The sequence below is a fragment of the Pseudophryne corroboree genome, chromosome 2 (assembly GCF_028390025.1).
Source record: "Pseudophryne corroboree isolate aPseCor3 chromosome 2, aPseCor3.hap2, whole genome shotgun sequence".
In the NCBI taxonomy this organism is placed as follows: domain Eukaryota; kingdom Metazoa; phylum Chordata; class Amphibia; order Anura; family Myobatrachidae; genus Pseudophryne; species Pseudophryne corroboree.
The window spans coordinates 617,721,588-617,749,148 of record NC_086445.1 but is presented as its reverse complement, the minus strand read 5'-3'; the positions used below and the strand labels follow the sequence as shown (position 1 = coordinate 617,749,148).

At 48.0% G+C, this 27,561-nt stretch overlaps 1 protein-coding gene across 3 annotated transcripts in view; it reads right to left on the bottom strand.

Annotated features, from left to right (window-relative positions):
- Positions 1-27,561, bottom strand: part of KDM5B (lysine demethylase 5B) — a 220,018-nt gene that overhangs the window by 19,080 nt on the left and 173,377 nt on the right. For all 3 annotated transcript variants that reach the window (XM_063954821.1, XM_063954823.1, XM_063954822.1), the window contains 7 exons: positions 23,477-23,596; positions 6,385-6,579; positions 6,084-6,265; positions 5,689-5,810; positions 3,358-3,508; positions 3,040-3,154; positions 2,403-2,755 (listed from right to left, as the gene is read on the bottom strand). In XM_063954821.1, coding sequence (XP_063810891.1) covers positions 2,403-2,755; positions 3,040-3,154; positions 3,358-3,508; positions 5,689-5,810; positions 6,084-6,265; positions 6,385-6,579; positions 23,477-23,596 — 1,238 coding nt within the window. The remainder of the gene's footprint in view (positions 1-2,402; positions 2,756-3,039; positions 3,155-3,357; positions 3,509-5,688; positions 5,811-6,083; positions 6,266-6,384; positions 6,580-23,476; positions 23,597-27,561) is intronic.

Genomic DNA, 27,561 nt, shown 5'->3' with positions numbered 1-27,561 from the left:
CTTGAAGGATCCAGGGATCCACCCGTGAGCTGAAATTTTTGAGACGGGCCCCCACCGTACCTGGCTCCGCCTGTGGAGCCCCAGCGTCATGCTGTGGACTTAGAGGAAGCGGGGGAGGACTTTTGCTCCTGGGAACTGGCTGTATGCTGCAGCTTTTTCCCTCTACCTCTGCCTCTGGGCAGAAAGGACGCGCCTTTAACCCGCTTGCCTCTATTGGGCCGAAAGGACTGTACCTGATAATACGGTGCTTTCTTTGGTTGTGAGGGAACATGGGGTAAAAATGTAGACTTCCCAGCTGTTGCTGTGGAAACGAGGTCCGAGAGACCATCCCCGAACAATTCCTCACCCTTATAAGGCAGAACTTCCATGTGTCGTTTGGAATCTGCATCACCTGTCCACTGCCGAGTCCATAACCCTCTCCTGGCAGAAATGGACATTGCACTAATTTTGGATGCCAGCCTGTGCATCCCTCATGTATAAAAGTGCGTCTTTTATATGCTCTACGTTTAGCAAAATAGTGTCCCTGTCTAGGGTATCTATATTTTCTGACAGGGAATCTTACCACGCAGCAGCAGCACTGCACATCCAGGCTGAAGCTATAGCCGGTCTCAGTATAAACACCTGTGTGTGTATATATAGATTTCAGGATAGCCTCCTGCTTTCTATCAGCAGATTCCTTCAGGGCGGCCGTATCCGGAGACGGTAGTGCCACCTTCTTTGACAAGCGTGTGAGCGCTTTATCCGCCCTAGGGGATGTTTCCCAGCGTGACCTATCCTCTGGCGGGAAAGGGTACGCCATTAGTAACCTCTTAGAAATTACCAGCTTTTTATCAGGGAAGCCCACGCTTCTTCACACACTTCATTTAACTCTTCAGATGGAGGAAAAGCTACTGGTAGTTTTTTCTCTCCAAACATTATACCCTTTTTTGTGGTACCGGGGGTAACATCAGAAATGTGCAACACATTTTTCATTGCCTCAATCATGTAACGTGTGGCCCTACTGGAAGTTACATTAGTCTCTTCGTCGTCGACACTGGAGTCAGTATCCATGTCGACATCTGTGTCAACCATCTGAGGTAGCGGGCGTTTTAGAGCCCCTGATGGTTTTTGAGACGCCTGGGCAGGCACAGGCTGAGAAGCCGGCTGTCCCACATTTGGTATGTCGTCAAACCTTTTATGTAAGGAGTCGACACTATCACATAATTCCTTCCACAGCACCATCCACTCAGGTGTCGACCCCGCAGGGGGTGACATCACATTTACAGGCATCTGCTCCGCCTCCACATAAGACTCCTCATCAAACATGTCGACACAGCCGTACCGACACACCGCAAACACACAGGGAATGCTCTGACAGAGGACAGGACCCCACAAAGCCCTTTGGGAAGACAGAGAGAGAGTATGCCAGCACACACCAGAGCGCTATATAACACTGGGATCCCACTATCAATGAGTGTTTTCCCTATAGCTGCTTTTTTATATATATTATATATATATAATATCTATACTGCGCCTAAATTTAGTGCCCCCCCCCTCTCTTTTTTACCCTTCTGTAGTATTCAGACTGCAGGGGAGAGCCAGGGAGCTTCCTTCCAGCGGAACTGTGAGGGAAAAATGGCGCCAGTGTGCTGAGGGAGAAGCCCCGCCCCCTTTTCGGCGGACTTTCTCCCGCTTTTTCTGTAATACTGGCAGGGGTAATTTTACATCTATATAGCCTCTGGGACTATATATGATGTATATTTTGCCAGCCAAGGTCAGTGACCGAAGTGTGAGGTGTACATGAGGAGCAATGGCGCACAGCTGCAGTGCTGTGCGCTACCTTGGTGAAGACCGAAGTCTTCTGCCGCCGATTTTCCGGACCTTCTTCGTGCTTCTGGCTCTGTAAGGGGGACGTCGGCGCGGCTCCGGGAACGAACACCAAGGTCGGGTCCTGCGGTCGATCCCTCTGGAGCTAATGGTGTCCAGTAGCCTAAGAAGCCCAAACTACCACCTGTTAGGTAGGTTCGCTTCTTCTCCCCTTAGTCCCTCGCTGCAGTGAGTCTGTTGCCAGCAGATCTCACTGAAAATAAAAAAAACTAAATATACTTTCTCTCTAGGTGCTCAGGAGAGCCCCTAGTGTGCATCCAGCTCAGCCGGGCACAAGAATCTAACTGAGATCTGGAGGAGGGTCTTAGTGGGAGGAGCCAGTGCACACCAGTAGTCTAAAAGCTTTCTTTATAGTTATGCCCAGTCTCCTGCGGAGCCGCTAATCCCCATGGTCCTTACGGAGTCCCCAGCATCCACTTAGAACGTTAGAGAAATATGCTTGACATGTAGACAAGAGAAAACATTATTGCTAGTCCTCCTCATTGCTACAATGGAAGATTACCTCATATAAGCCAAAATAGTGTTTGTCAACTAACCGGGCTCTGAGCAGACTTTTGCATTTGTCATGCCAATGTTCTGACATGGTCAGAAGCTCCTGAAGTTTAGCCATTGCCTTCTCCACAGTCGGATGAGGAGTCAACCCTACACCCAAGTCTATAAGTCGCCTCATTACATCCAATGTGAGTGTCCCAGGCTCCTGACATGCTTGCTGCTGTTCCTCCAACCAGCGTGCCTGCTCCAGGCGTTCTCGCAAACTTCCCAAGGGTAACTCCAAGTCAAACTGAAAGCTAGAATCAAGAAGCTGCTGCAAGTCGCTTGCTCTGGGCATCTCTGCTGCTAAAAGCTTGTGGCTGCGTGTCTGAAATTCTTCCACTCTATTAAGAAGGTCCTTTATTACAAACAGAACAGAAGAGGTCATGGTGGTTTAATAAGCAGTATGAAGAACACAAAAAAAAAAGCAGCAAGATAATGTAAATAACTAGCAAATGTTATGTAAATGTGTCAAGAAAAAAAACCTGTTACAGTGAATTACATAAAAATATTTTATAAGATGCCCTATGCAATTATGTAACAAATGAAGCAAAATCTGTAATAAAAACTACTAAGAAATTACTAAATGAATCCGAGTAGTAACATACTGTTAATTGGCATTTTTACATTTCTTGTTTTTACCTTGAGCTGAGGTGTCTGGCTGATGCTGCAAGGAAGAGAATGCAGTTGCTTCACAAATGACCTGAGTTCTGCAACAGTCAGCTGGTTCTGAGTCTTTCCACCACCTGATCGAAACCTACAGAGAAAAGGATGTTTATCAGACAGATAATAGACAATCTAGTTTGACTGCAGACAAATAAAAGTCACACACAAATAAGAGAAAATGAAGTTTTTCTGCTGTGCAGCTTGGTTTGTGGTTTTTCTGCAGTTCTATAGAGTATAAGTTTTACTGTAAACCACTTTCACAAACCCAACTATCACTAACTGCTTTGTTTTTACCTGGTATGGCGCTTTCCATTTAGCAGTTGTTGTGCAAGCACTCCACACTTCTCTGCATCTTGTACGACAGCTCGCAGGTGACGCAGTAGGTCATTATCTGGAAATTTCTTCATTTCAGATTCCTCTAAAAGCAGCTGGAGGCAGGAGATGCCTAAAAAACAGAAATTTTTGTACTTCTATTAAATACATTTCTCTGATTTCATTGGTTACCTTGGTGATAGAGGCTGGTATAGGAATTAGGCTCTTAAACGGACTTATGTACATATCCAGTTATAGATAAAGGGCGATTCTGCCAGACATGAGATTTGGCCTTCAAAAACTTAAATTTGAGGATGGAGATTTAGAGGAAAGAGGTCAGTTGGAAAGTGCATGACAAGAATGTCAAGATATTTAATCTGCGTACACCAGCGCAGGGGGAAATCATAACCAGTTGGTTTAGATACTAAAGAGAGTAGATGGAAAAGATTTATCCAAGTTAATGCGCATACCCAAGTAAGCTCCAAAACAATCCATCAAATCAAGCAAAGCAAGCAGACAGCATCCCAGCTGTGTTAACAACAAAATCATGTCAGCATACAAACCAATTTTTGCCTCACGGTCAGAAATCATTAGCCTGGATACAGCTGAAGAGGCTCACATGCCAATGGTTCAATGGCAAACAACAGAGGCAATGGGCAACCCTGTCTAGTGCCCGCTCTAGTATAAAGGACTCAATAACAAAACCATTAACATTAACCTGAGCAGCAGGGGAGGAGTAAAAGTAATTTAAACTAAGCCAAAAAATGCGGACCCACCCCAAATCTGGAAAGTATCTCACAGCGGAATGACTATTCCACAGAATAAAACATGCCTTGATGGCATCAAGGGAGACAACCACCGCATCAAACATCGCATCAGGATGTAATCTTTTTAGACTTTGCCAAAGCGTTCGATACTGTACCACACATGAGACTTATATACAAGCTACAAGAATCAGGGCTAGGAAGCACAATATGCACTTGGGTCAAAAACTGGTTAGATAATAGGAAGCAGCGCGTTGTGGTTAATGGATCTTTTTCAACTTGGACTGAAGTGCTAAGTGGTGTGCCGCAAGGCTCAGTATTAGGACCGCTATTGTTCAATATTTTCATTAACGACCTAACAGAAGGTCTAGAGAGCATGGTGTCAATTTTTGCAGATGATACAAAATTGTGTAAGGCTATAAATACAGAGGAGGATGCCGAGTCTCTTCAGAACGACTTAGTTAAATTAGAAGCATGGGCAGCCAAATGGAGAATGCGCTTCAACACAGACAAGTGTAAGGTAATGCACTGTGGTAACAAGAACAAAAATTACACCTACCTACTAAATGGGGTAAAATTAGGGGATTCTGTACTGGAAAAGGACTTGGGTGTCCTCATAGATAGCAAGCTAAGCAGTAGTACCCAAAGTAGGACTGCAGCAAAGAAGGCTAATAAGATATTAGCATGCATAAAACGGGGTATTGATGCTAGGGACGAGAGTATTATACTCCCGTTATATAAATCAATAGTGAGGCCACACCTCGAATACTGTGTACAGTTCTGGGCACCGTACTACAAAAAGGATATCCTGGAGCTTGAAAAGGTACAGAGGAGGGCGACCAAACTAATTAAGGGCATGGAGACGATGGAATACAAGGAAAGGCTTGAAAGACTAGGCATGTTTACATTGGAAAAGCGGAGACTAAGAGGGGATATGATCAACATCTACAAATATATAAGGGGACAATACACAGAGCTTGCGCGGGACCTGTTTTTGGTTAGATCAACACAGAGGACTCGTGGACACTCGCTCAGGTTAGAGGAGAGGAGATTCCGCACAATACGGCGTAAAGGATTTTTCACGGTAAGGACAATACGTGTTTGGAATTCCCTGCCCGAGGGAGTTATAATGGCGGAATCTGTCAACACCTTTAAAAATGGGTTAGATAAATTCCTATTGGATAAGGATATCCAGGGGTATGGTGCATAGTCATGCATTATAGTTACTATTAATAGGGATAAAATGCAATGGCTGACAGCAGCATCAGTCAGAAATTTTAGTCAAATCATCATGCATAGGACACCACAAATAGGTTGAACTCGATGGACAATTGTCTTTTTTCAACCTCAGAAACTATGTTAGGATACACCTGTACATGTTTATAAGGCAAATAAGATTATTGGCTGTTGACCTTCCAGGAATAAAACCTGTTTGTTTGGGATGGATAATTGCCAATATCCAAGATTTAAATAAAAAGTGAAACACCTGCATATAAAGTCTTTCATTGCAGATTAAAAATGTAAGAAATATGCAAGAACACCAACTTACTTCTTTTATTGCATGAGGTTTTAAGAGCATCAATAACCTCAGAAGCCCAACTGTCATAGGATTCTGCTCGCAACTTCACAGCATTCATCATAGGATACAAGTCATCAAGGGTGAAACGATACCTTTGAGAAAAGCAAAAATCACAAGCTGTTAAAGCCACTTTATCTGTACACATGCTCCAAATGACACCAGACAAACTGGCTATCATAGGGAAAGGTACATGATTAAAATGGGCAGGATGGTTGGGATTATGGCACGGAAGGTAATCTATACTGAAACACTGTGGACAAGCTATATTTCTGTAATTTTATCCATGTACTTTAAAAAAAAAAAAAAAAAATCAAAATGTTTCCCAAAGATTTTTCCCATAATATATCTATATCTATCTATCTTACCCTAAGATATAATTGTAGTGAGGGCAAGAGCACAGTGCATCAACGTGGTGTAAACATACAAGAGACCCGGGACTGCAGGGACAATACACAGCAGATGTGAAGCAGGTTGTCTTGCACTTCACACACTGCCGCTCATCATCTGCTAGCAACTCCAGATCCATTTTCTCAAACTTCACAACACCCTGGAGGGAAAAAAAATGTGTAACTAAAAGGTTCTATAAAAAGGAATTTTTTGCATAATTTCAATCCTCTTTAAATCAAACAAAATATTTTAGCATTCTATTATGCAGCAAACACTTACCATCTTCCGGACAGCCTCACGAAGTGTCCTTTCATCATCAATCATAATTGCTAGATCCTTCTGTACAGAGGATGCCAGAACAACATCCAACTCTTTTGCTTTATGGGCCATCTTGCAGATCATCTCATCATGAGAGAACACACAGTATCTATTCAGGCCCCGATAATGTTCCACACACTGACGCCCAAGAGGTAGCTGAGAGATGAGGTAACAGTATTAAGGCTCCAGTAATATACAAACCTTTGTATACCAGCTAATTTTTCTAGTTACAAGACCTTGTGCTGAATGTATTAAAAGTCAAACAAATTTTAAAATAGGGATTTTTGTTTACTTACCGTAAAATCTTTCTCTGAGTCCATCTGGGGGACGCTGCGCCGTTACTTGTGGGTTAGAGGTGTGTGGTAGTGGAGTTTGGCACAGAATCTATCAAACAAACTGCCTCCTCCCCCCTCTAACCCCTCCCATCTCCTTCCTGCCCAGCCATCAATTCAGTTAACGTTTAGCCAAGCCAAAGGAGATAGACCAGAACAAAAAAACCACCAAATAAACCAGACAAACCTACGGGAGGGATCGCAGCTTCCCCCAGATGGACTCAGAGAAAGATTTTACGGTAAGTAAACAAAAATCCCTATTTCTCTGTCATCCATCTGGGGGACGCTGCGCCGTTACTTGTGGGATTTCCCAAAGCAAGCTAATGAGAGGAGGGAGACGTTGACGGCACAGCCGTCTGTAAAATACGACGCCCAACAGGGGCAGTCTTTAAACCAAAAGTATGAAAACGGTAAAACTTTGTGAAAGTATAGACTGACGACCAGGTCGCCGCCCTGCACAGCTGCTCAATAGATGCACCACCGCGAACATCCCAAGAGGCTCCAACAGCTCTAGTCGAATGAGCTCTAATTGAGTCAGGAACCGAAACATTTGAAGACACGTATGCCTGTCTGATGGCCGAAGTTACCCAACGGGCCACAGTGTTCTTGGAGGCCGGCCAACCTCATTTGGGAGCATCAATCAATACCAACAAGGTATCCGTACGACGGAAAGACACTGTGCGAGACAAATAAATACTTAAGGCCCGAACAACATCCAGGGGGGCCAAATGGGAGTTCTCCCCGGAAGACGACGACGGAGCAAATGCTGGAAGGACAATGTCCTGATTTAAATGGAAGGCCGAATTAACCTTTGGAAGGAAAGAAGGCTTAGTCTGCAGAACCACACGGTTATCATGAAAAACTAACAAGGGTGGCCTGCAAGAAAGAGCCACCAACTCAGACACTCGTCTAGCTGAGGCAATAGCCAAAAGAAAAACAACTTTCAGTGTTAGATAACATAGTTCTACAGATTCCAAAGGCTCAAATGGAAATTTTTGAAGGGCCGTAAGGACCAAGTTTAAATCCCAGGGAGGAACAAAAGGTGGTTGAATCCGAAGTACTCCCTGAAGGAATGTTTGAACCTCTGGAATGATCGCTAGTTTCTTTTGAAAAAGAACCGAAAAGGCCGAAACCTGACCCTTTAGTGAAGAAAGCCTCAGACCCTTATCGAGACCCTCCTGAAGGAAAGATAGTAGGCGAGGAAGTTTAAAACAAATGCGGAGTCAAGCCCCGCTTTTCGCACCAAGCAATGTAAATACGCCATACCCTATGGTAAATGCCAGAAGTCACCGGTTTCCTAGCCTGAATCATCGTCTGTACAACAGAACGAGAAAGACCTTTGGCTCTTAAAATGTTGGATTCAAGAACCAAGCCGTCAAAGCCAGCCGACTTAAATATGGGTGGCGACAAGGTCCTTGAAGAAGAAGATCTGGTCGCAGGGGGAGACGAAAGGGGTCTCCGACGACCATGCTGCGCAGAAGAGTGTACCACTGTCGGCGCGGCCAATCTGGAGCCACCAGAATTATTGCGAGACCTTCTCGCCGAATGCGTTGAAGTAGACGTGGAATCAGTGGAATTGGCGGAAACGCGTATCCCAGTTGAAACTGCCACGGGGCTGTTAGAGCATCGATCAGAAATGCTTGAGGATCCTGAGTCCGCGAGCCGTAGTGAGGAAGCTTCTTGTTGAGACGAGACGCCATTAGGTCTACGTCGGGTATTCCCCAGCGGGCCACTAGAGAGAGAAACACTTCCTGGTGAAGTTCCCATTCTCCCGGATGAATCGTGTGACGACTCAAAAAATCCGCTTCCCAGTTCTCCACTCCTGGAATGTGAATAGCGGATATTACTGGAACCCAACGTTCCGCCCACGTGAGAATCTGAGCGACTTCACTCATGGCGGACCAGCTTCGAGTTCCTCCCTGTTTGTTGATGTAAGCCACTGCTGTGGCATTGTCGGACTGCACACGAACTGGATGACCCTGTACCATGGTTTGAATCTGAAGGAGTGCATACGGGATTGCCCTCAACTCCAGAATGTTGATCTGTAATTTCGACTCCTGACTGTTCCAGCGCCCTTGGAAGTGATGAGCCTGGAATAATGCTCCCTAACCGCTGAGGCTTGCGTCCGTGGTGACCATCATCCAAGACCAAATCTTGAACGGCGACCTTTTCTCAAATTGTGACTGTGAAGCCACCACGAAGTGACTGACGAGTCTTTACAGACAAGCGGATCAACTGCAATTCGAGACGTTGTTCCAACAGCTGAGAATCTGAGCCTGAAGAGGTCGGGCATGAAATCTGGCGTATGGGACTGCCTCGAAGGAAGACACCATCTTGCCTAACACCTGCATGCATCTGAGGACCGACACTACCGGTAAGTGCAACAGGGTCCGGATTCTGGACTGCAGATCCTGAATCTTGTCCCAAGGATGAAACACCTTCTGGCTGCTGGTGTCGAATAAAAGTCCCAGAAAAATAATTTTCTGGGAAGGGAGTAAAAACGACTTTGGAAAGTTTATTATCCATCCGAATGACTGCAGAGTCTCTATCGTTAGACGCAGGTTCTGATAGAGAATCGCCTCTGACGGGGCCTTGACCAACAGATCGTCCAAGTATGGAGTGATGTTGACCCCTTGACAACGGAGAACCGCGACTACATGACCCATGACTTTTGTAAAACACCAGAGGAGCCGTGGATAGACCAAAGGGAAGAGCCTGAAACTGAAAATGCCACGGTCCGACTGCAAATCTCAGAAGAGATTGACCTATCCAAATAGGGACATGTAGGTAGGCGTCTTTCATGTCTATTGAAGCCAAATATTCCCCTGGCTCCATGGCGACGATAATTGAGCGAATGGATTCCATTTTGAATTTTTGGGTTGAGAGATACGGGTTGAGGGCTTTGAGATTAAGAATGGGTCGAAACGAACCGTCCGGTTTGTCCACGAGAAAAAGACCAGAGTAAAAACCCTGACCCCTCTGTTGAGAGGGAACCAGAAGGATTACTCCATTTTATAAGAGGGTTGCTGTTGCCTGAAGAGCTTGGTTTCTGGAGGGATCGTCTGGGAGAGGGGTGACCAACAGCCGGTATGGAACGGTTTCTTCGAGATCCAACATATATCCTCTGGATATGACCCCCATTACCCACCAATCTGGTTTCGACAGGAGCCACTCTTCCCTGAACTGAAGTAACCGAACCCCAACCTTCATCGATCCCTCCGGAAGACCTGAAACGTCATGCATCAGGCTTGTCGGCAGGCTTACTGGCAGGTCTGCGCGTAGCCTGAGATCCTCTACCTCTGAATGACCCTCTTCGTGGAAATCTGGAGAAAGCACGGAAGGAATGGAAACTACCTCTGCCCTGCGTACGAAAGGACCGAAACCTCGTAGGTTTCGGTTTGTGAGGCGCAGATGAAAGAAAGGGGCTCTTTCCTCCTGTAGTATCTGAAATAATCTTCTTTAACTCCGACCCAAAAAGAAACTCCCCTTCAAAGGGAACTGCCGTCAAGGTCTGCTTTGAGTCCAAATCAGCATTCCAAACCCTAAGCTAAAGAGACCATCTTGCTGACACTGTCAAGGCAGAAACACGGGACTGTAGCGCAACAGAATCTAACAAGGCCAAACCCACATAAGTAAGAGCCTCCGAAATCTGTTCTGCTAATTGAATGGCTTCCGACGGATCGTACGATTGCATTCCAGATACGACCTGTGCTAGCCATTCATCCACGGCCTTAAGGACCCAGGCTCCCGCAAGAACTGGACGTAGAGAGACACCTGATAAAGAAAACAGATTTTAGTATTGCTCCTATCTTCCTATCTGTAGGGTCTTTTAAAGTCACGGACTGCACAGAAGAAATAACCGTAGCTTTTGCCAAATGTGAAATACCTTTGGGGCTGTCTCCCAAAATTTTGTATCTTCCTCCGTAAAAGGATATAGAAATTTTAATTTCTTAGGAGCCTGGAAACGAGAGTCCGGTTTAAGCCAGGGTTCTTTTAAAATATCCGCAAAGATAGAGTAAGAAGGGAAGGCAGTAACCTGTCTTTTCTGTCGTTTGAAAAAGGCAGAGGAAGTCTCCGCCACTGCCGCATCCTGAATATTAAGAGTTTGACGAATGGCTTCTATCAGCAATCTAACACCTGAGCTAGTAGATAGCTCCTCGTCTTCCCAAGCCGAAACTTCGTCCCCGTCCTCCAATGGAGATGTCAGGAAATGTTATAGCGGGTAACGTTTGTGGTCATTTAGTAGCAGTGGAACTGCTGGCAGAGTTTACAAACTTATTTAAAGAATGAGTTAAATCAGTAAGACACTTGCCCATATTCTGGGCCCACAGAGGCTCCACCTGAGTTTGAGCAGATTCAGCCTCCGATCTAGACTGACGCAAATCCGAAATGGCATCCACCATGTTCTTGGCCCATGGGGGCATACACTGATCTGTGGAACCTCCCTGCTGATCCGCCACTGATGCACCAGAGCACGAAGTACAAAGGGTACCTGCGTCAGCACTACCCTTAGCCAGCTTTGAGCCACACTGAACAGGAAAAATAAACTACCGAGGCCGTTTTGCCATTTGTAGCTTTGTCCGGTTTACTGGCCATATTTTATTCTATTTTTATTTATTTATTTTCGAAATTTAAGAGCACTAAACATGCACTATAAATCCCCTAGAAAGGTGACCTAGCAGTTATCCCACGATTTTAGTGACACCAAGAAGGCTGACTGCTATCCCCCACTAGGGCTAGTCCACAATATACTTGCAGTTAGTTGTGTGTTTATAATGAAAATTTCCCCCAGAAGATAGCGGTATCCGTGTGTGCTTGAGTAGCACAGCGTCCCCCAGTATGCAGCCGGAGAAGATGGTGCTCCGGAGCCTTCAGAACAGCGAACGCGGGCAGAGCAGGGCAGGAAACCGTCCCTGCAAGCATGACGTAACCGCCGCGGCTGCTCCCTGGGAGATTACCGAATCCGGAAGTTCGGGTCTCCCGCGCGCCGCTACACACAGCGGCTGACGCGGTTAGAGCTACAAACGTGTGTTGGTCCCAGGGAGTGCACATTACTCTCCCAGACGCCGTTCAGTATTCTGCAGCAATTGTATGTCCCCACAACACGACCGCTCACCCTCACTGCGGGGGGGGGGGGTTCGATGCGGGGGGGGGCGGCTGGCTGACGGGGGGGCGATAATCACACAAGCAAAATAAGGTAAAAGCAGAACAATAGAGGGGACAGCCCAATACGGTCAGTGACAGATTGTGGCTGTCCTGTCCTGTCCCTAATCCCTGCCGCATCCTGAAGAGAAGAATGGGGCCCCAGTGACCAAAGTGTGGTGGCCTCCAGCGGCAGCTCAGAGTGGGAACACTAAACCCACTCCAGTAGGGACTAGGTACTTTTGAGAACAAAAATCCAAGAAAAAAAAAATCTAAGGAGAAAGAAACACTGTGTCTGTACTCCACAGGCACAAAACTAAAACGGATTTAACTGAATTAATGGCTGGGCAGGAAGGAGATGGGAGGGGTTAGAGGGGGGAGGAGGCAGTTTGTTTGACAGATTCTGTGCCAAACTCCACTACCACACACCTCTAACCCACAAGTAACGGCGCAGCGTCCCCCAGATGGATGACAGAGAAAACAGGATTTTTATACTTGATAGTAAAAAAACATTCTCAATTTATGATGAATACTGACTGGGCGCTCTGGGTATAGACTGTGGTGAGTGGACCCAGGCTCCTTCTCATCTATACCCAACCAGACTTTAAATTTAGCCAACCCCAAAGAGTAGATAGGACAGAAGAAAAGGAACACCAAACCATCAATATGACAATACAAGCATCACATATGCAACAAAAAATATATCACAACAGGAAATACACAACAACCAGCACACACAAAAAACAACAAATAGAGCAGAGCTGGGAGGGCACCCAGTGTTCCCCATAAAACCAGAGAAAGGGATTTCACTGGTAATTACAAAAATCCTGTTTTCTCCTACTTCTACTGGAGGACACTGAGGATGTCCCAAAGAAGTCCTCAAGGACGGGAACACACGAAAGCAGCACAGAGAGCCTTGTGACCAAAACTTGTATCTCTAGAAGCAAAGGTGCCAAAATCTATAAAATTTGGTAACTGTATGCACAGGAAATCCACGTGGCTGCTGTGCACAACTTTTCCTCTGAAGCCCTAGGGTATGCAGCTAAAGAGGCACCCAGCTACCAAGAGGAATGAGCTGTAACCCTTGCTGACCTCCAATAATGTAAATCTGTCTATTTATAGCTACAAGAAACTGTACATTTTGAAGCTGGCCAACCCAGCTTTTTAGACTCTGTAGACAAGCTATCATTCTTACGAATAGCAGAGGTATGACAACCTTAGAGCCAATGAACACATACCACATCCCAAAAAAAGAAAAAGGCCATTCTCACTGTCAAGGTAATGAGAAAACCAGTACCGCAACTGGCTGATATGAGTCGAACCGAGAAACCACTTTGGTGAAGAGGGACATCTTGTACAAAGCATCACACTGTTGTCATGAAACACAAGACATGGTGAATGACAAGACGGAACACTAAGCAGAGGCAATGGCAAGGAGGAAAATGGTTCTCCCCACTATACACTTGAGATTCACAGAAGCTCTTTAGTATCAGACGGCAAAGAAACATTTTAACAAATTGAGGTCTCATGGAGCAGTGGGAGTAACAAATGATGTTTGAACACGAAGGATGCAATGCATGAGCAATCAATCTCTGGACATAAGGCAAGGCGATGCTGAACAAACACAGAAAGCAGACACCTACACCTTCAGGGAAACCAAACGTAATCCTGCGTCAAAGTCTTCCTGGAGGAACAACAGGAGACTGAAAAGTAGGAGAGGAAAAAAGGAAAAACTCTCTCACACCAGACGACATAAGCCCCCTAAATTTGGTCATGATGTCGAACCGAAGCCTACTCCCAAGCCATCAGCATTGTTGACATGATTGCAGCATGGATCCCACCTGGCCATGAAGATGGCAGTCTCAACAGCCATGCTTTTAAATGCAATCAATGTAAAGAGAGGTGATCGAAAGGCCCTTGTTGAAGGAGGTCCACATGTTCTTGAAGTCGTCTGGTGTCATTCATCAAATGACCTTGGAGGTCTGAGTACCACGACCTCCAAGGCCAGTCTGGAGCAATCAGAATGACGGTCACTCATTCCCTCGATGCGTTTCAGAAACCATGGCAACTACAGCAGCAGGAGGAAAGATCAGGTGAAAATCCCACAGAATGGAACAGTGTAGACAAAAAGGGCTGCAGGACGCAGAGTTCTGATACAATAAAACAAAACGCTGTGGTACAGTCAAGACACCATAAGGTCTTGCAGAATTAGGTTGTCGGCTTAAAAAAATAAATTAATAAAAATTCAGCCTCGGGAGGGGCGTGGCCTAGCTAGCAAGCCGAGAGGAGGTGAAGTGTGTGAGCTCCTGAGGGCCTGGGCCTTATATTGCTTATAAAATTCACCTCACGGGCCATCACACACATCTAACCGTGTATTCCGGTTCCCTGCTCCAACTAGTATCGGAGGGTGTCGGTTGCGGAGCCGGGGAGCCCTTGTCAGGGCTCCTGCAGGTTGCGGCCTTCCCCTCCATAAGAAGCCGGGGGTTTGTGGCGCGGCCTCCCACCCCACCGGAGGTGAGACCGTTCGGGACTGCCGTCCGGGAGGACCGGGAGGACGGGCCCATACGCCGGGCCGACGGAGAGTGATTTCCCCGGGACCGGGGACCTCGTCCTGTGACCCTGCAGCGGCCGTGTGCAGTTGGCGGCGGAAGCCCCGTACGGTGGGTGAGTCCCTTCCTTGCCGGCGCCCCCCAGCACAGCATCGGGGCTCTTTCCTCCCTCTCCCCGCGCCTCTTGCCCGTGCCACCTCGTCCGCTACAACCTGCTCTGAGCCGCGGACCCGGGTAGCGATCACTAGAGCTCCCGCGAGACGCGGCCTAGCGGCGGACCTCGGCCCGGGACCTCGATTGCGGGGCCGGTCACGTGTTGACCACGGACGGACTCAGCGGCCCCTGACACGGCTCCTGCCGGCGCAGCTACATTGTTGAAGGAGGCCCTGTTCCCTCCTGCCTCCCCATTGCACCGAGCACATAACAGAGCCGCACGGTAAAAGTGCACGCCACCTTGAAAACACGGCTGGAGGATTGGGTTCCCAGTACACCTCGGAGCCCCCGCCCAGACCCCCGTGCCCAGTACCTGCTGCCCACTACACCCGACTGTGAGGGGGGAGAACCTGTTGGGCAGTGATCACCTCACCCTGCAATTGTCCTCTCACCTTTGGTATACTCTATCACGGTTGGGGTGTGATCCCACGGGCTGGTGCTGCCTCAGAGGGGCTCCTGTGGGGTACGACCTTCCCCTCCCTTCCCCGCGAGCCCTGCTCACCTCCCCGGCTGGGGAATAAATTAATCACTGTCCCGCTAGACGGGTCGACGGGACACACGGCGGCCATCTTGAGGTGGGCCCCGCTCGGCTCTGGATCCCCTGTGAAACCGTGTGTGGAGAGTCCCACACAGTAGCTGCTCTCCACAGCCCTCTAAAAACCCCTCCTGGGTCCCGGAGCATACGCGCACAGCATAGCCCTGCATTACAGCAAAGGGCAGAGTTCACAGCCCTGTGACTGGGAGATTGCTTACTCCCTCATCTACCCCTCCCCAGATTTGATGTGCCACACTTGAACTGGGCCCCCACAGAACTGGACCAGCTGGTCCAAGCACACCTCAAAGGCACTGATCCCCCGACTGGCTACACGGCCTTGCGCAGCTAGCTGACGGGGCACCTCAAAGTACAGTTGCTGGGGAACTCCGCTGCCCGGCACATGCTCTCCCTCCCCTATTTTATCCACCACTGTAAGTGACGGAGCTCCCCCCAAGCATATTCAAGCAGGAGCGTACATTCACTGCGCTGAGGCCTGACCATTACCTACAGGACATGGCACGCCCGACTGGGCCCGTCTGACCATCCTCTTCAAAGCGTCTAGCATGTGATCTCGATATGTACTACACTTGGTCTCGTGTGCGATCCTAATGATATAGGAGCTTCCCTCATCCTTCCCAGGTGTTGACAAGTAACCTACCTCACCTTCTTCCGCCACTATGCCTAAAGGGGGGAAAAAGACGAACGCCCATAACCTGGTGGGCTACTTCAAGAACCCTGCTCCATCCTCCACCCGGAGAGCAACTTCACCCCCACCCACTCCAGCAATATCTGACAAAGACTCAGACGATGACTCTTCCTCCACTCCCGCCACAAAAGCTGATGTCGCCCTTCTCCTATCCGAGATGCGTAATATTAAAAAATCAATACGTGCAGAAGTACAAGAGGCTATCTCGGGTCTAAAATCGGACGTGGATAGCCTGGGCACCAGAGTAGATGCCATCGAAAGAAAACAAGAAGAGCTTATCGCCTTCCAACAAGAATCAGAACAGGAGATATCTCAAATGCGTACGGATGTTATGCTCCTAGCGGACAAACAAGAAGATTTGGACAACAGGGGGCGCCGGAACAATCTTAGAATTCGTAACATCCCCGAGACGATAGAACAAAACCACCTCACGGACTATCTACTCCGCCTCTTCCGTTCACTCGCTCCCTCCGTTCCAGACGATATGCTTCTTCTAGACAGGGCTCACAGGGCTCTACGTCCTAGATCCCAAGACGCTAAAACACCAAGAGACGTAATCCTCCGCTTTCATTATTTCGCGGTCAAAGACCAAGTCTACGCCAAAACCAGGAGGATGTCGACGATCCCGTTCGAAGGCTCCGATCTCTTGATCTTCCAGGACCTGTCGCCGGTCACGCTGAACAGACGGAGGGAATTAAAAGACATAACCAAAGCCCTAAGAGATCATAATGTCCGATACAGATGGGGCTTCCCTTTTGCACTTCAAGTCAGAGCAGATGGTAAATTCCTCTCCGCTAGATCCCCAGACGAGGCCCTTCAACTACTACACCAATTGAACATCTCCGGCCCCCCGTCCACCCCTCAACATTCTCTCCCAGTCAACACCTCCCCTTCTCTCACAGCTCCAGCCTCAGAATGGACCACCGTCGGATCTGCTTCACACACCTCCCCAGATACATGAATTATCATGTATGGATGTCCAGGATAGGACTTGTGACCACACGAGTCCACAACGGACTACAGGGGGTCTTTCCGCACTATGCCAAGATCCCCATATGGTGTAGAGCCTTGGGTTAAGATAATGTCTGCCATTTAATGCCTTGTTGATCCTGCTGTGGGGGGACCTGTCCGGGCCCTCGGGGCCGGGGTTCTTCGTGGCTGGCCGCGTGGACTCCGGTCCCGGGAGGCCCGTATGGGCTGAGTTTGGGGTTTTTTCTTGTTCTCCCTTTTTTACCCCACGCAGGTCTTAATATTATTGTTGTTAATATGCGTTCAGCATGCCATGTTTACCCCCAGTCCTACTAATGCTGTTCCCCTCCCCTCCCCCCCCCCCTCCCCCCTCCCCTTTAAGCTCCCCTAGCTTATTGTTCGCACTGCGTACACTTAAATATAGTATGATCGCACGCGGGACCCGGTCTCCTCTCTGAGCAGCTGGGTTCACCCACCCCCCATTCGACCTTTAGGGTCGACGTCGGACGACCTAGACCTGCGGGTCTGTCTCTCCCTTGGGTCCGACTGACGAGAATGGATTCCCTCCGCCCTTTAACCATTGTTGCTAATATATGCTTGTTCTTCATCTGTTCTCCTACCCTCTCTCTTCTCTTCTTTCTGATCCTCATTCCTTTTCTTTCCCCCCTATCTTTCAGAACTCCGCTGGCGCGCTCCCACATGAAAAGTGCTCTGCTCTCAAATCATGGTCCTTAGGATAATCACATTGAACACGAAAGGTCTAAATAGCCCACGTAAACGCTCTCTTTTGTTTCAATCCCTTAAGCAACTTAAAGGCGATATCGTTTTTCTACAGGAGACCCACTTCTCAGGTATATCACACCCAGCACTTAAGTCCAAACACTTCCCGCACACTTTCCATGCTTGCGACCCCATACACAAGAAGAAAGGGGTCTCTGTACTCTTTGCTAATCATTTAGATTTCATCCCCTCTGAAATACTGAGCGACCCTGAAGGCAGATACTTGTTGCTGGTAGGGTTGTTAAACGGGACTCCCTATACATTCCTAAATGTTTATGCTCCAAACCAGATCCAGGCTCCCTTTTTCCACTCCTTAAATAGCCTCTTAGCCCTACACAGACGCGGTAATGTGGTACTTGGGGGGGATTTTAACGTGACTTTAGACAGCGCTCTGGACAGATCTAAACCTCTGCCCAGATCCATGCGCCCCTCACACACGCGCAATGCAACTGCTTTGAACCTCCTGCTGTCACAGCACCTTCTCTTTGATGCATGGAGAGTAAAAGAGCCGACTGCCAAAGACTACACTTACTATTCCCCCATATACGATGTTTACACGAGATTAGATATGATTTTCCTGAGTTCGGAGCCTGCGCAAAGTATCATTGACACCTCCATTCACCCCAACACGTGGTCAGACCACGGTCCGGTCACCGTAGATGTCGCGGGCCCACACCCACCCGCTTGCCACCCTGTGTGGAGATTGAACGATAGACTCCTTCTTAATCCCCAAACGAAAGCCCACATAGCCGCCGAAATCTCCCACTACTTTGAGACAAACACATCCCCATCTGTTCCCCCTATGTTACTTTGGGACGCTCACAAAGCGGTCATACGCGGAAACCTGATCAGTGCCTCCTCTTATAACAAGAAGGCCAGATCCAAACGCATCCGGGAACTCACGGACATGCTTGGCTCCCTCTCACTGAAACACAAAAAAACAGGGTCCGAAACGGATCTTTCCGCCCTATCTGCGGTCAGAGGTGAGTTAAACATGCTCCTGACGACGAAGGTGGAGACCAGCTTGAAATGGCTCAACCAATCCTTCTACGAAAAAGGAGATAAAGCTGATCGGCTGCTAGCCTCTAGGCTCCGGGCTAAACTTACAAGGAATAACGTTATGTCTATCCAGCATCCCTCTGGTGTGAAGACTAGGGACCCCAAACGCATCACTGAAACTTTCTCTCGCTTCTACGAGAAACTATACAACGCCCATAAGACCACTCAGACGAAACCAGACTTTATTGGGGCTATTCGTACCTTCCTATCCCAATGCCATCTCCCTCGTTTAAGCACATCGGTTTCAGCCGAATTGAACTCGGAGATATCCGAAGAAGAAATCGCCACTGTTGTCAAATCCCTAAAACTTAGCAAAGCTCCTGGCCCAGACGGCTTTACGGCCGCATATTACAAGACCTTTCTCCCCCAACTTACACCTCACCTCTCAGCCCTTTTCAATGCTGTCTTGCAGGGAGCTTCTTTCTCCAAAGCAGCACTGGAGGCCAAGATAATAGTCATTCCTAAGGAGGGTAAGGACACATCTATTTGCGCTAACTATAGGCCTATATCATTACTTAACTCAGATATCAAGATCTATGCCAAAATATTAGCTCTCCGTCTAAACAGAGTCTTACCCCACCTTATCCATAACGACCAGGTAGGATTTATCCCCGGCCGCCAAGCACGAGACAACACGAGACGAATTATTAGCCTGACCCACTATATCAACCTTACACACACTCCTGCTCTCTTGCTTTCTCTGGACGCGGAGAAAGCATTTGACAGAATAGGATGGCCCTTTATGTTTGAAACTCTTGCACATCTGGGCTTTCAGGGGGAATTCCTTACAGGGATACAAGCCTTATATTCGACCCCTTCCGCTAGGGTATCTATAAACGGAGTACAATCTGACCCTTTGGACATCTCCAACGGTACCAGACAGGGCTGCCCACTCTCACCCCTGATCTTTGCCTTAGTGATAGAACCATTAGCTGCCCGAATCCGAGCCTCGCCCGATATCGGGGGGATAGGAGTGGGGGACTCTGTTTACAAGATCTCCTTGTTCGCAGACGACGTCCTCCTATCACTTTCCTCACCTCACACCTCTCTGCCGAACCTTTTTACTCTATCTGAATACGGAAAGATATCGGGCTACAAAGTCAACTGGTCCAAGACGGAAGCTCTCCCCTTCCACATCTCCCCTCCCCAAATAGCCAACATGCAAAACAACTTCAAATTCACCTGGTGCACCTCTAAAATTCGATATCTGGGGGTCTATATTACGAGCCGATACGGAGACTTGTTTAAGGAAAATTTCTCGCCTTTGCTTAAAAATCTTAAGGCCGATCTCCATAAATGGCAATCATTAATCATATCCTGGTTAGGCCGTATCATAGCTCTGAAAATGAATATTGTCCCCCGCCTCCTCTATCTATTTCAAACGTTACCAGTGAAAGTACCGGACTCGGTACTGGCACAAATTCATACGTGGTTACTACGTTTTGTGTGGAGAAATAAAACTCCTAGGATAGGGTTCTCTACCCTCCGCAGACCAGTACAAGAAGGGGGGAGAGGATTCCCAGATATCCGTCTTTACTATCTGGCTACCCATCTCAGCCAAGCGGTTGCATGGTTCGCCCCTACACAGTCCATACGTTGGCTCCAGTTAGAGAGGACACTTAGCCACACTCCTCTATCGTCTCTACTCTTATCCCCTCCTAAATCTAGACCCCCCCATTTGCAACTCCACCCGGTTCTGGAATTCACTTGTCAGATCTGGGACTATTGTACACGCCATTTCCACATGCTGTCAGCCCCTTCGGCGCTTACTCCATTATGGGGCAACCCTTCGTTCGTCCCAGGCCATTCCATGACCCGCTCGCACTCATGGTCGACACATAACATCCGCTTTGTTCTAGATGTGTTGTCCGAGGGGACTTGTATACCCTTACCGGAAATCGCGTCAAAATATGACTTCCCGGATGCGAATCCTTTTACCTATCTCCAGGTGAGACACTTTGTCTCGTCCTTAACAAGCACATCCCCATTCCAACCTCTCTCCACCCTGGAGTCCTATTGTTATTACAAACCGCTCGCGCGTGGAATCATATCCCAACTGTATTCCCTCCTCCAGGTAGGGGATAAGGAGACGACCCCGGCTTTTATACTCAAGTGGGAACAGGACCTTGGCCCGATACCAGATGACTATGATTGGTCAGATGTCTTTGCGGCTGCCGCAAAATCCTCGATTTCAACCCTAGTTAAGGAAAACGCATATAAAATCTTATATCGGTGGTATCTAGTCCCCTCCAGACTACACAAAATGTTTCCCTCCTCTCAGCCATTGTGCTGGAGAGGATGCGGCGGACACGGCTCTTTCCTCCATATATGGTGGACGTGCCCTAAAATCGAGCTATTCTGGGACTCAGTCGCCCACCTGTTGAGTACAGTGCTCCAGACCCGGATATACAAAGATCCTTGGTCCTTCCTGCTAGGCCTCCCCACTGCCAATGCACCTCCGAACTCCGGTAAATTACTGACACAGATCTTGAACGCGGCTAGATGCGCAATTGCCCTAAATTGGAAAAAGAGGGAGTCCCCCCCTATACAACAGATCATCAACAAAGTATGGTACTTCGCAAGCATGGAAAAAATCACTGCATACCTCCATAACAGATCTTTTCAGTTTCTTCAAATATGGGAACTTTGGTTTGACTCACAGGCTCCCGCACACGGAGCTCGACCCCCCAGGAGCTCGACGGCCCTACTATTATGATCCCTGTACTCTCCTAGCCTGACAAGTAGCTCAGAGGATTTCCCCAACATGTCCTTTCCGTGTTCCCCGAGTAGCACTTTCCATTTAGTGATAGCGCCATGCACGTACCAGCGCAAAACGGGGGCGTACCAGCGGCATTTCCCTAACCCTGTCACCTCTCCTCCTACTCTATTCCCTCCCCATTTCCCCTGTCTCTTTTTCTCGCCTCTCAGATTCTATCTCTCTAGTCTCTACCCTCCTACAGTCTTAAGTACGAACCTGTGTGTTGGTCCCCACCCGTTTGAATAGTCTCTGTACACCCTGAGACATAACTCTTGGCTGTATCTTTGCATTGTGGGAACCACATATTCCTTATTATAAGGTTATATTTCTGTTATTGGTAATGTAATATTAGACAGAACAGCCCACCCCAAGAAAGGGGGGAGGCTGCAGTAATGTTTGTAACATGTAAAGTTTATACCCTGAAAATTAAAATAAACAATTTAAAAAAAAAAAATTCAGCCTCGGGAATGAGCACAACCGATACTACGGGCACAGGACGGCAGCCATCTTCCCTCGAATTCAGTATGATATCCCGGATGTCGGCAGTCACGTGACAGACACTGGCATCCCGACATTGAAGTTCCCGATGTCAAAGGGGGTAAGTAATTTTACCCCCCACCCTCGCCTGGTGATTGTGATATACCACAGACATTGCACTGTCTGACTGGACGTTCACTGCATCTGTTAACTGTTTGGCAGATAACCCTGAGTTCCAGCACATTTATGGGCAAGGAACTCTTCTGGAGAAAACAAACCCCCTGGAAATAGAACATCAGCCCTTGGAGACTGGCATCTGTGGTCACCAGAGTACAATCCAAAATGACGAAGGGATGACACGCACAGAGATGCCTGGAATCGACCCCAGAGGAGGGACAGGTGAGTTTGACGGGACAGTGATGATCGGGGACAGGTGTAGAGGAGAGCCATCCCATTTAAACAACAGATCCAACCTAAGCTCCTGGAACTGAACAGCTTCAAAAGGAGGACATAAGCTTCCATACGAATCAGAGTTTGGATGGCCACCATCTGGTCCTAAGGGAAAAAGACCTGTTTTAGAGAAGTATCAAAAAGCATGCCTAGAAAAATCATCCTGTGGTGGACAAGGTTGAATTATCTTTTTTAAAATTGATAATCCGTCCATGTGATATCAAGATCCAATGTGTCAGCCGAACATGGGACTGAAGTGGCTCAGAGGAAGAAGCCTTGATGAGCAGTTCAATGACATATGGGACAATGGTGACAACCGGCGGTAGGAGGTGCTCCACCAAAACCGCCACCACCTTCATAAAGGCCCATGGTGCGGTCGAGAGGCAAAGAGTAGAGCTCTGAACTGGTAATGAGCATTTCAAGTTGCGAAATGTAGGAGGGATTGTGAGGCTCCCAAATGGGAATGAGGAGATGAGCAACCCAAAATGTCAATGGACACCAGGAACTCTTCTTCCTCCATCCCGAGAATCACCATGCAGAAACACTCCATTTTTAAATTCAAAAGACATACAGATGTATCCTCAAACAAAATTGCTTGAGTTGCACAAAACACCCCTTCTAAATCTATGAGCGTTAAAGAATTTGAGGAAGTAGTCAGTCAGTAGGAGAGGAGGCATTCATTTGTGGAACAAATAGGGTGGGCAGGAGCATAAAGGGAGACCAGGTCAGAGAAGTAAATGGAGGATTGGGTGAAGGCTTTGTTAAGTGACTGTTAGAAGCTTGAATTGGGTTCTGAAGGGTTAGCGGAGCCAGTGTAGGGCTTGTAGGAGAGGGAGGCAGATGTAGCAAGTTTGGAGATGAATACATTCTGCTTACTAGTAGAGCAAGTGATAGTGTGCTGCACTCAAATTTTAAATTCAGCATTAAGATTTTAGAATGTAATAAATGGACCAATTCTCCATGCCATTTTCACACATTAATAGGTAACTAGATGGCTAAGATCATCAAGAAAACCCAAACCTTGCACATTTAAAGTGAATATCTTCCAATTAATATCGAAGCAATTAAAATATTTGCACTTACCCAGTCCACAGTACAGAAATTTACAGCCTCTGCAAAGTTGAAGCCCTGGTTAAAGCCACTGTGATATGCACGTGGAAAAGTGATGACAAATTCTCCAGCACATTGATTGGTGCGATATATCTGTGAAGGGGGAAGAAAGAAAAATAAGATTTTACTCACCGGTAAATCTATTTCTCGTAGTCCGTAGTGGATGCTGGGGACTCCGTAAGGACAATGGGGAATAGCGGCTCCGCAGGAGACTGGGCACAGCTAAGAAAGATTTAGGACTACCTGGTGTGCACTGGCTCCTCCCACTATGACCCTCCTCCAGACTTCAGTAAGGATACTGTGCCCGGAAGAGCGTACACAATAAGTAAGGATTTTGAATCCCGGGTAAGACTCATACCAGCCACACCAATCACACCGTATAACTCGTGATAATATACCCAGTTAACAGTATGAACACAACAGAGCCTCTCAAAAGATGGCTCAACAATAACCCTTGTAGTTAACAATAACTATATACAAGTATTGCAGACAGTCCGCACTTGGGACGGGCGCCCAGCATCCACTACGGACTACGAGAAATAGATTTACCAGTGAATAAAATCTTATTTTCTCTGACGTCCTAGTGGATGCTGGGGACTCCGTAAGGACCATGGGGATTATACCAAAGCTCCCAAACGGGCAGGAGAGTGCGGATGACTCTGCAGCACCGAATGAGAGAACTCAAGGTCCTCCTCAGCCAGGGTATCAAATTTGTAGAATTTTGCAAACGTGTTTGCCCCTGACCAAGTAGCAGCTCGGCAAAGTTGTAAAGCCGAGACCCCTCGGGCAGCCGCCCAAGAAGAGCCCACTTTCCTCGTGGAATGGGCTTTTACAGATTTAGGCTACGGCAGGCCAGCCACAGAATGCGCAAGCTGAATTGTGCTACAAATCCAGCGAGCAATAGTCTGCTTTGAAGCAGGAGCACCCATCTTGTTTGGTGCATACAGGATAAATAGCGAGTCAGTCTTCCTGACTCCAGCCGTCCTGGAAACATAAATTTTCAAGGCCCTGACTACGTCAAGCAACTTGGAGTCCTCCAAGTCCCTAGTAGCCGCAGGCACCACGATAGGTTGGTTCAAATGAAAAGCTGATACCACCTTAGGAAGAAACTGGGGACGAGTCCTCAATTCTGCCCTATCCATATGGAAAATCAAATATGGGCTTTTACATGACAAAGCCGCCAATTCTGACACACGCCTTGCCGAAGCCAAGGCCAAAAGCATGACCACTTTCCACGTGAGATATTTTAAATCCACGGTTTTGAGTGGCTCAAACCAATGTGACTTTAGGAAACCCAACACCACGTTGAGGTCCCACGGTGCCACTGGAGGCACAAAAGGAGGCTGAATATACAGCACTCCCTTGACAAATGTCTGAACTTCAGGCAGTGAAGCCAGTTCTTTTTGGAAGAAAATCGACAGAGCCGAAATCTGGACCTTAATGGAACCCAGTTTTAGGCCTAGTCACCACTGACTGTAGGAAGTGCAGAAATCGACCTAGCTGGAATTCCTCCGTTGGGGCCTTCCTGGCCTCACACCACGCAACATATTTTCGCCATATGCGGTGATAATGTTGTACGGTTACATCTTTTCTAGCTTTTAATAAGCGTAGGAATGACTTCCTCCGGAATGACTTCCTCCGGAATACCTTTTTCTTTTAGGATCCGGTGTTCAACCGCCATGCCGTTAAACGCAGCCGCGGTAAGTCTTGGAACAGACAGGGCCCCTGCAGCAGCAGGTCCTGTCTGAGCGGCAGAGGCCATGAGTCCTCTGAGATTAATTCTTGAAGTTCCGGGTACCAAGACCTTCTTGGCCAATCTGGAACAATGAGAATAGTGCTTACTCCTGTTTTCTTTATTATCCTCAGTACCTTGGGTATGAGAGGAAGAGGAGGGAACACATAAACCGACCGGTACACCCACGGTGTCACTAGAGCGTCCACAGCTATCGCCTGAGGGTCTCTTGACCTGGCGCAATATTTTTCTAGCTTTTTGTTTAAGCGGGACGCCATCATGTCCACCTGTGGCTTTTCCCAACGGTTTACAATCAGTTGGAAGACTTCTGGATGAAGTCCCCACTCTCCCGGGTGGAGGTCATGCATACCGAGGAAGTCTGCTTCCCAGTTGTCCACTCCCGGAATGAACACTGCTGACAGTGCTAACACGTGATTTTCCGCCCATCGGAGAATCCTTGTGGCTTCTGCCATCGCCGTCCTGCTTCTTGTGCCGCCCTGTCGATTTACATGGGCGACTGCCGTGATGTTGTCTGACTGGATCAGAACCGGCTGGTTTTGAAGCAGGGGCTTTGCTTGACTTAGGGCATTGTAAATGGCCCTCAGTTCCAGAACATTTATGTGTAGGGAAGTCTCCTGACTTGACCAAAGTCCTTGGAAGTTTCTTCCCCGTGTGACTGCACCCAAGCCCCGAAGACTGGCATCCGTGGTCACCAGGACCCAGTCCTGTATGCCGAATCTGCGGCCCTCTCCGAGATGAACACTCTGCAGCCACCACAGCAGAGACACCCTGGTCCTCGGAGACAGGGTTATCAACCGATGCATTTGAAGATGCGATCCGGACCACTTGTCCAACAGGTCCCACTGAAAGGTTCTGGCATGGAACCTGCCGAATGGAATCGCTTCGTAGGAAGCTACCATCTTTCCCAGGACTCGCGTGCAATGATGCACCGACACCTGTTTTGGTTTCAGGAGGCCTCTCACTAGAGATGACAGCTCCTTGGCTTTCTCCTCTGGGAGAAACACTTTTTTCTGGACTGTGTCCAGAATGATCCCCAGGAACAGTAGACGTGTCGCCGGAACCAGCTGAGACTTTGGAATATTCAGAATCCAACCGTGCTGGTGTAGCACCTCCTGAGATAATGCTATGCCGACCAACAACTGCTCTCTGGACCTCGCCCTTATCAGGAGATCGTCCAAGTATGGGATAATTAAAACTCCCTTTTTCCGAAGGAGTATCATCATTTCGGCCATTACCTTGGTAAATACCCTCGGTGCCGTGGATAGGCCGAACGGCAACGTCTGGAATTGGTAATGACAATCCTGTACCACAAATCTGAGGTACTCCTGGTGAGGATGGTAAATGGGGACATGCAGGTAAGCATCCTTGATGTCCAGAGATACCATGTAATCTCCCTCTTCCAGCCTTGCAATAACCGTCCTGAGCGATTCCATCTTGAACTTGAATTTTCTTCAATATGTGTTCAAGGATTTCAAATTTAAAATGGGTCTCACCGAACCGTCCGGTTTCGGTACCACAAACATTGTGGAATAGTAACCCCGTCCTTGTTGAAGTAGGGGCACCTTGACTATCACCTGCTGGGAATACAGCTTGTGAATTTCCTCTAACACATCCTCCCTTTCTGAAGGAGTCGTTGGTAAGGCAGATTTGAGGAAACGGCAGGGAGGGGGGATGTCTCGAATTCCAGCCTGTACCCCTGAGATACCACTTGAAGGATCCAGGGATCTACCTGTGAGCGAGCCCACTGATTGCTGAAGTTTTTGAGACGGCCCCCCACCGTACCTGGCTCCGCCTGCTGAGCCCCAGCGTCATGCGGCGGACTTAGCAGAAGAAGCGGGGGAGGACTTTTGTTCCTGGGAAGTGGCTGTATGCTGCAGCTTTTTTCCCCTTGCTCTTTTGGGGGCGAAAGGACTGCACCTGATAATACGGTGCTCTCTTTGGTTGTGAGGGGACATGTGGCAAAAATGCTGACTTCCCAGCTGTTGCTGTTGACACTAAGTCTGAAAGACCATCCCCGAACAACTCCTCACCCTTATAAGGCAAAACTTCCATGTGCCTTTTAGAATCTGCATCACCTGTCCACTGCCGGGTCCATAACCCTCTCCTGGTACAAATGGACAGTGCACTTATTTTTGATGCCAGCCGGCAAATATCCCTCTGTGCATCTCTTATGTAAAAGACAGCGTCTTTAATATGCTCTACGTTTAGCAATATAGTGTCCCTGTCTAGGGTGTCAATGTTTTCTGACAGGGAGTCTGACCATGCAGCTGCAGCACTGCACATCCATGCTGAGGCAATAGCTGGT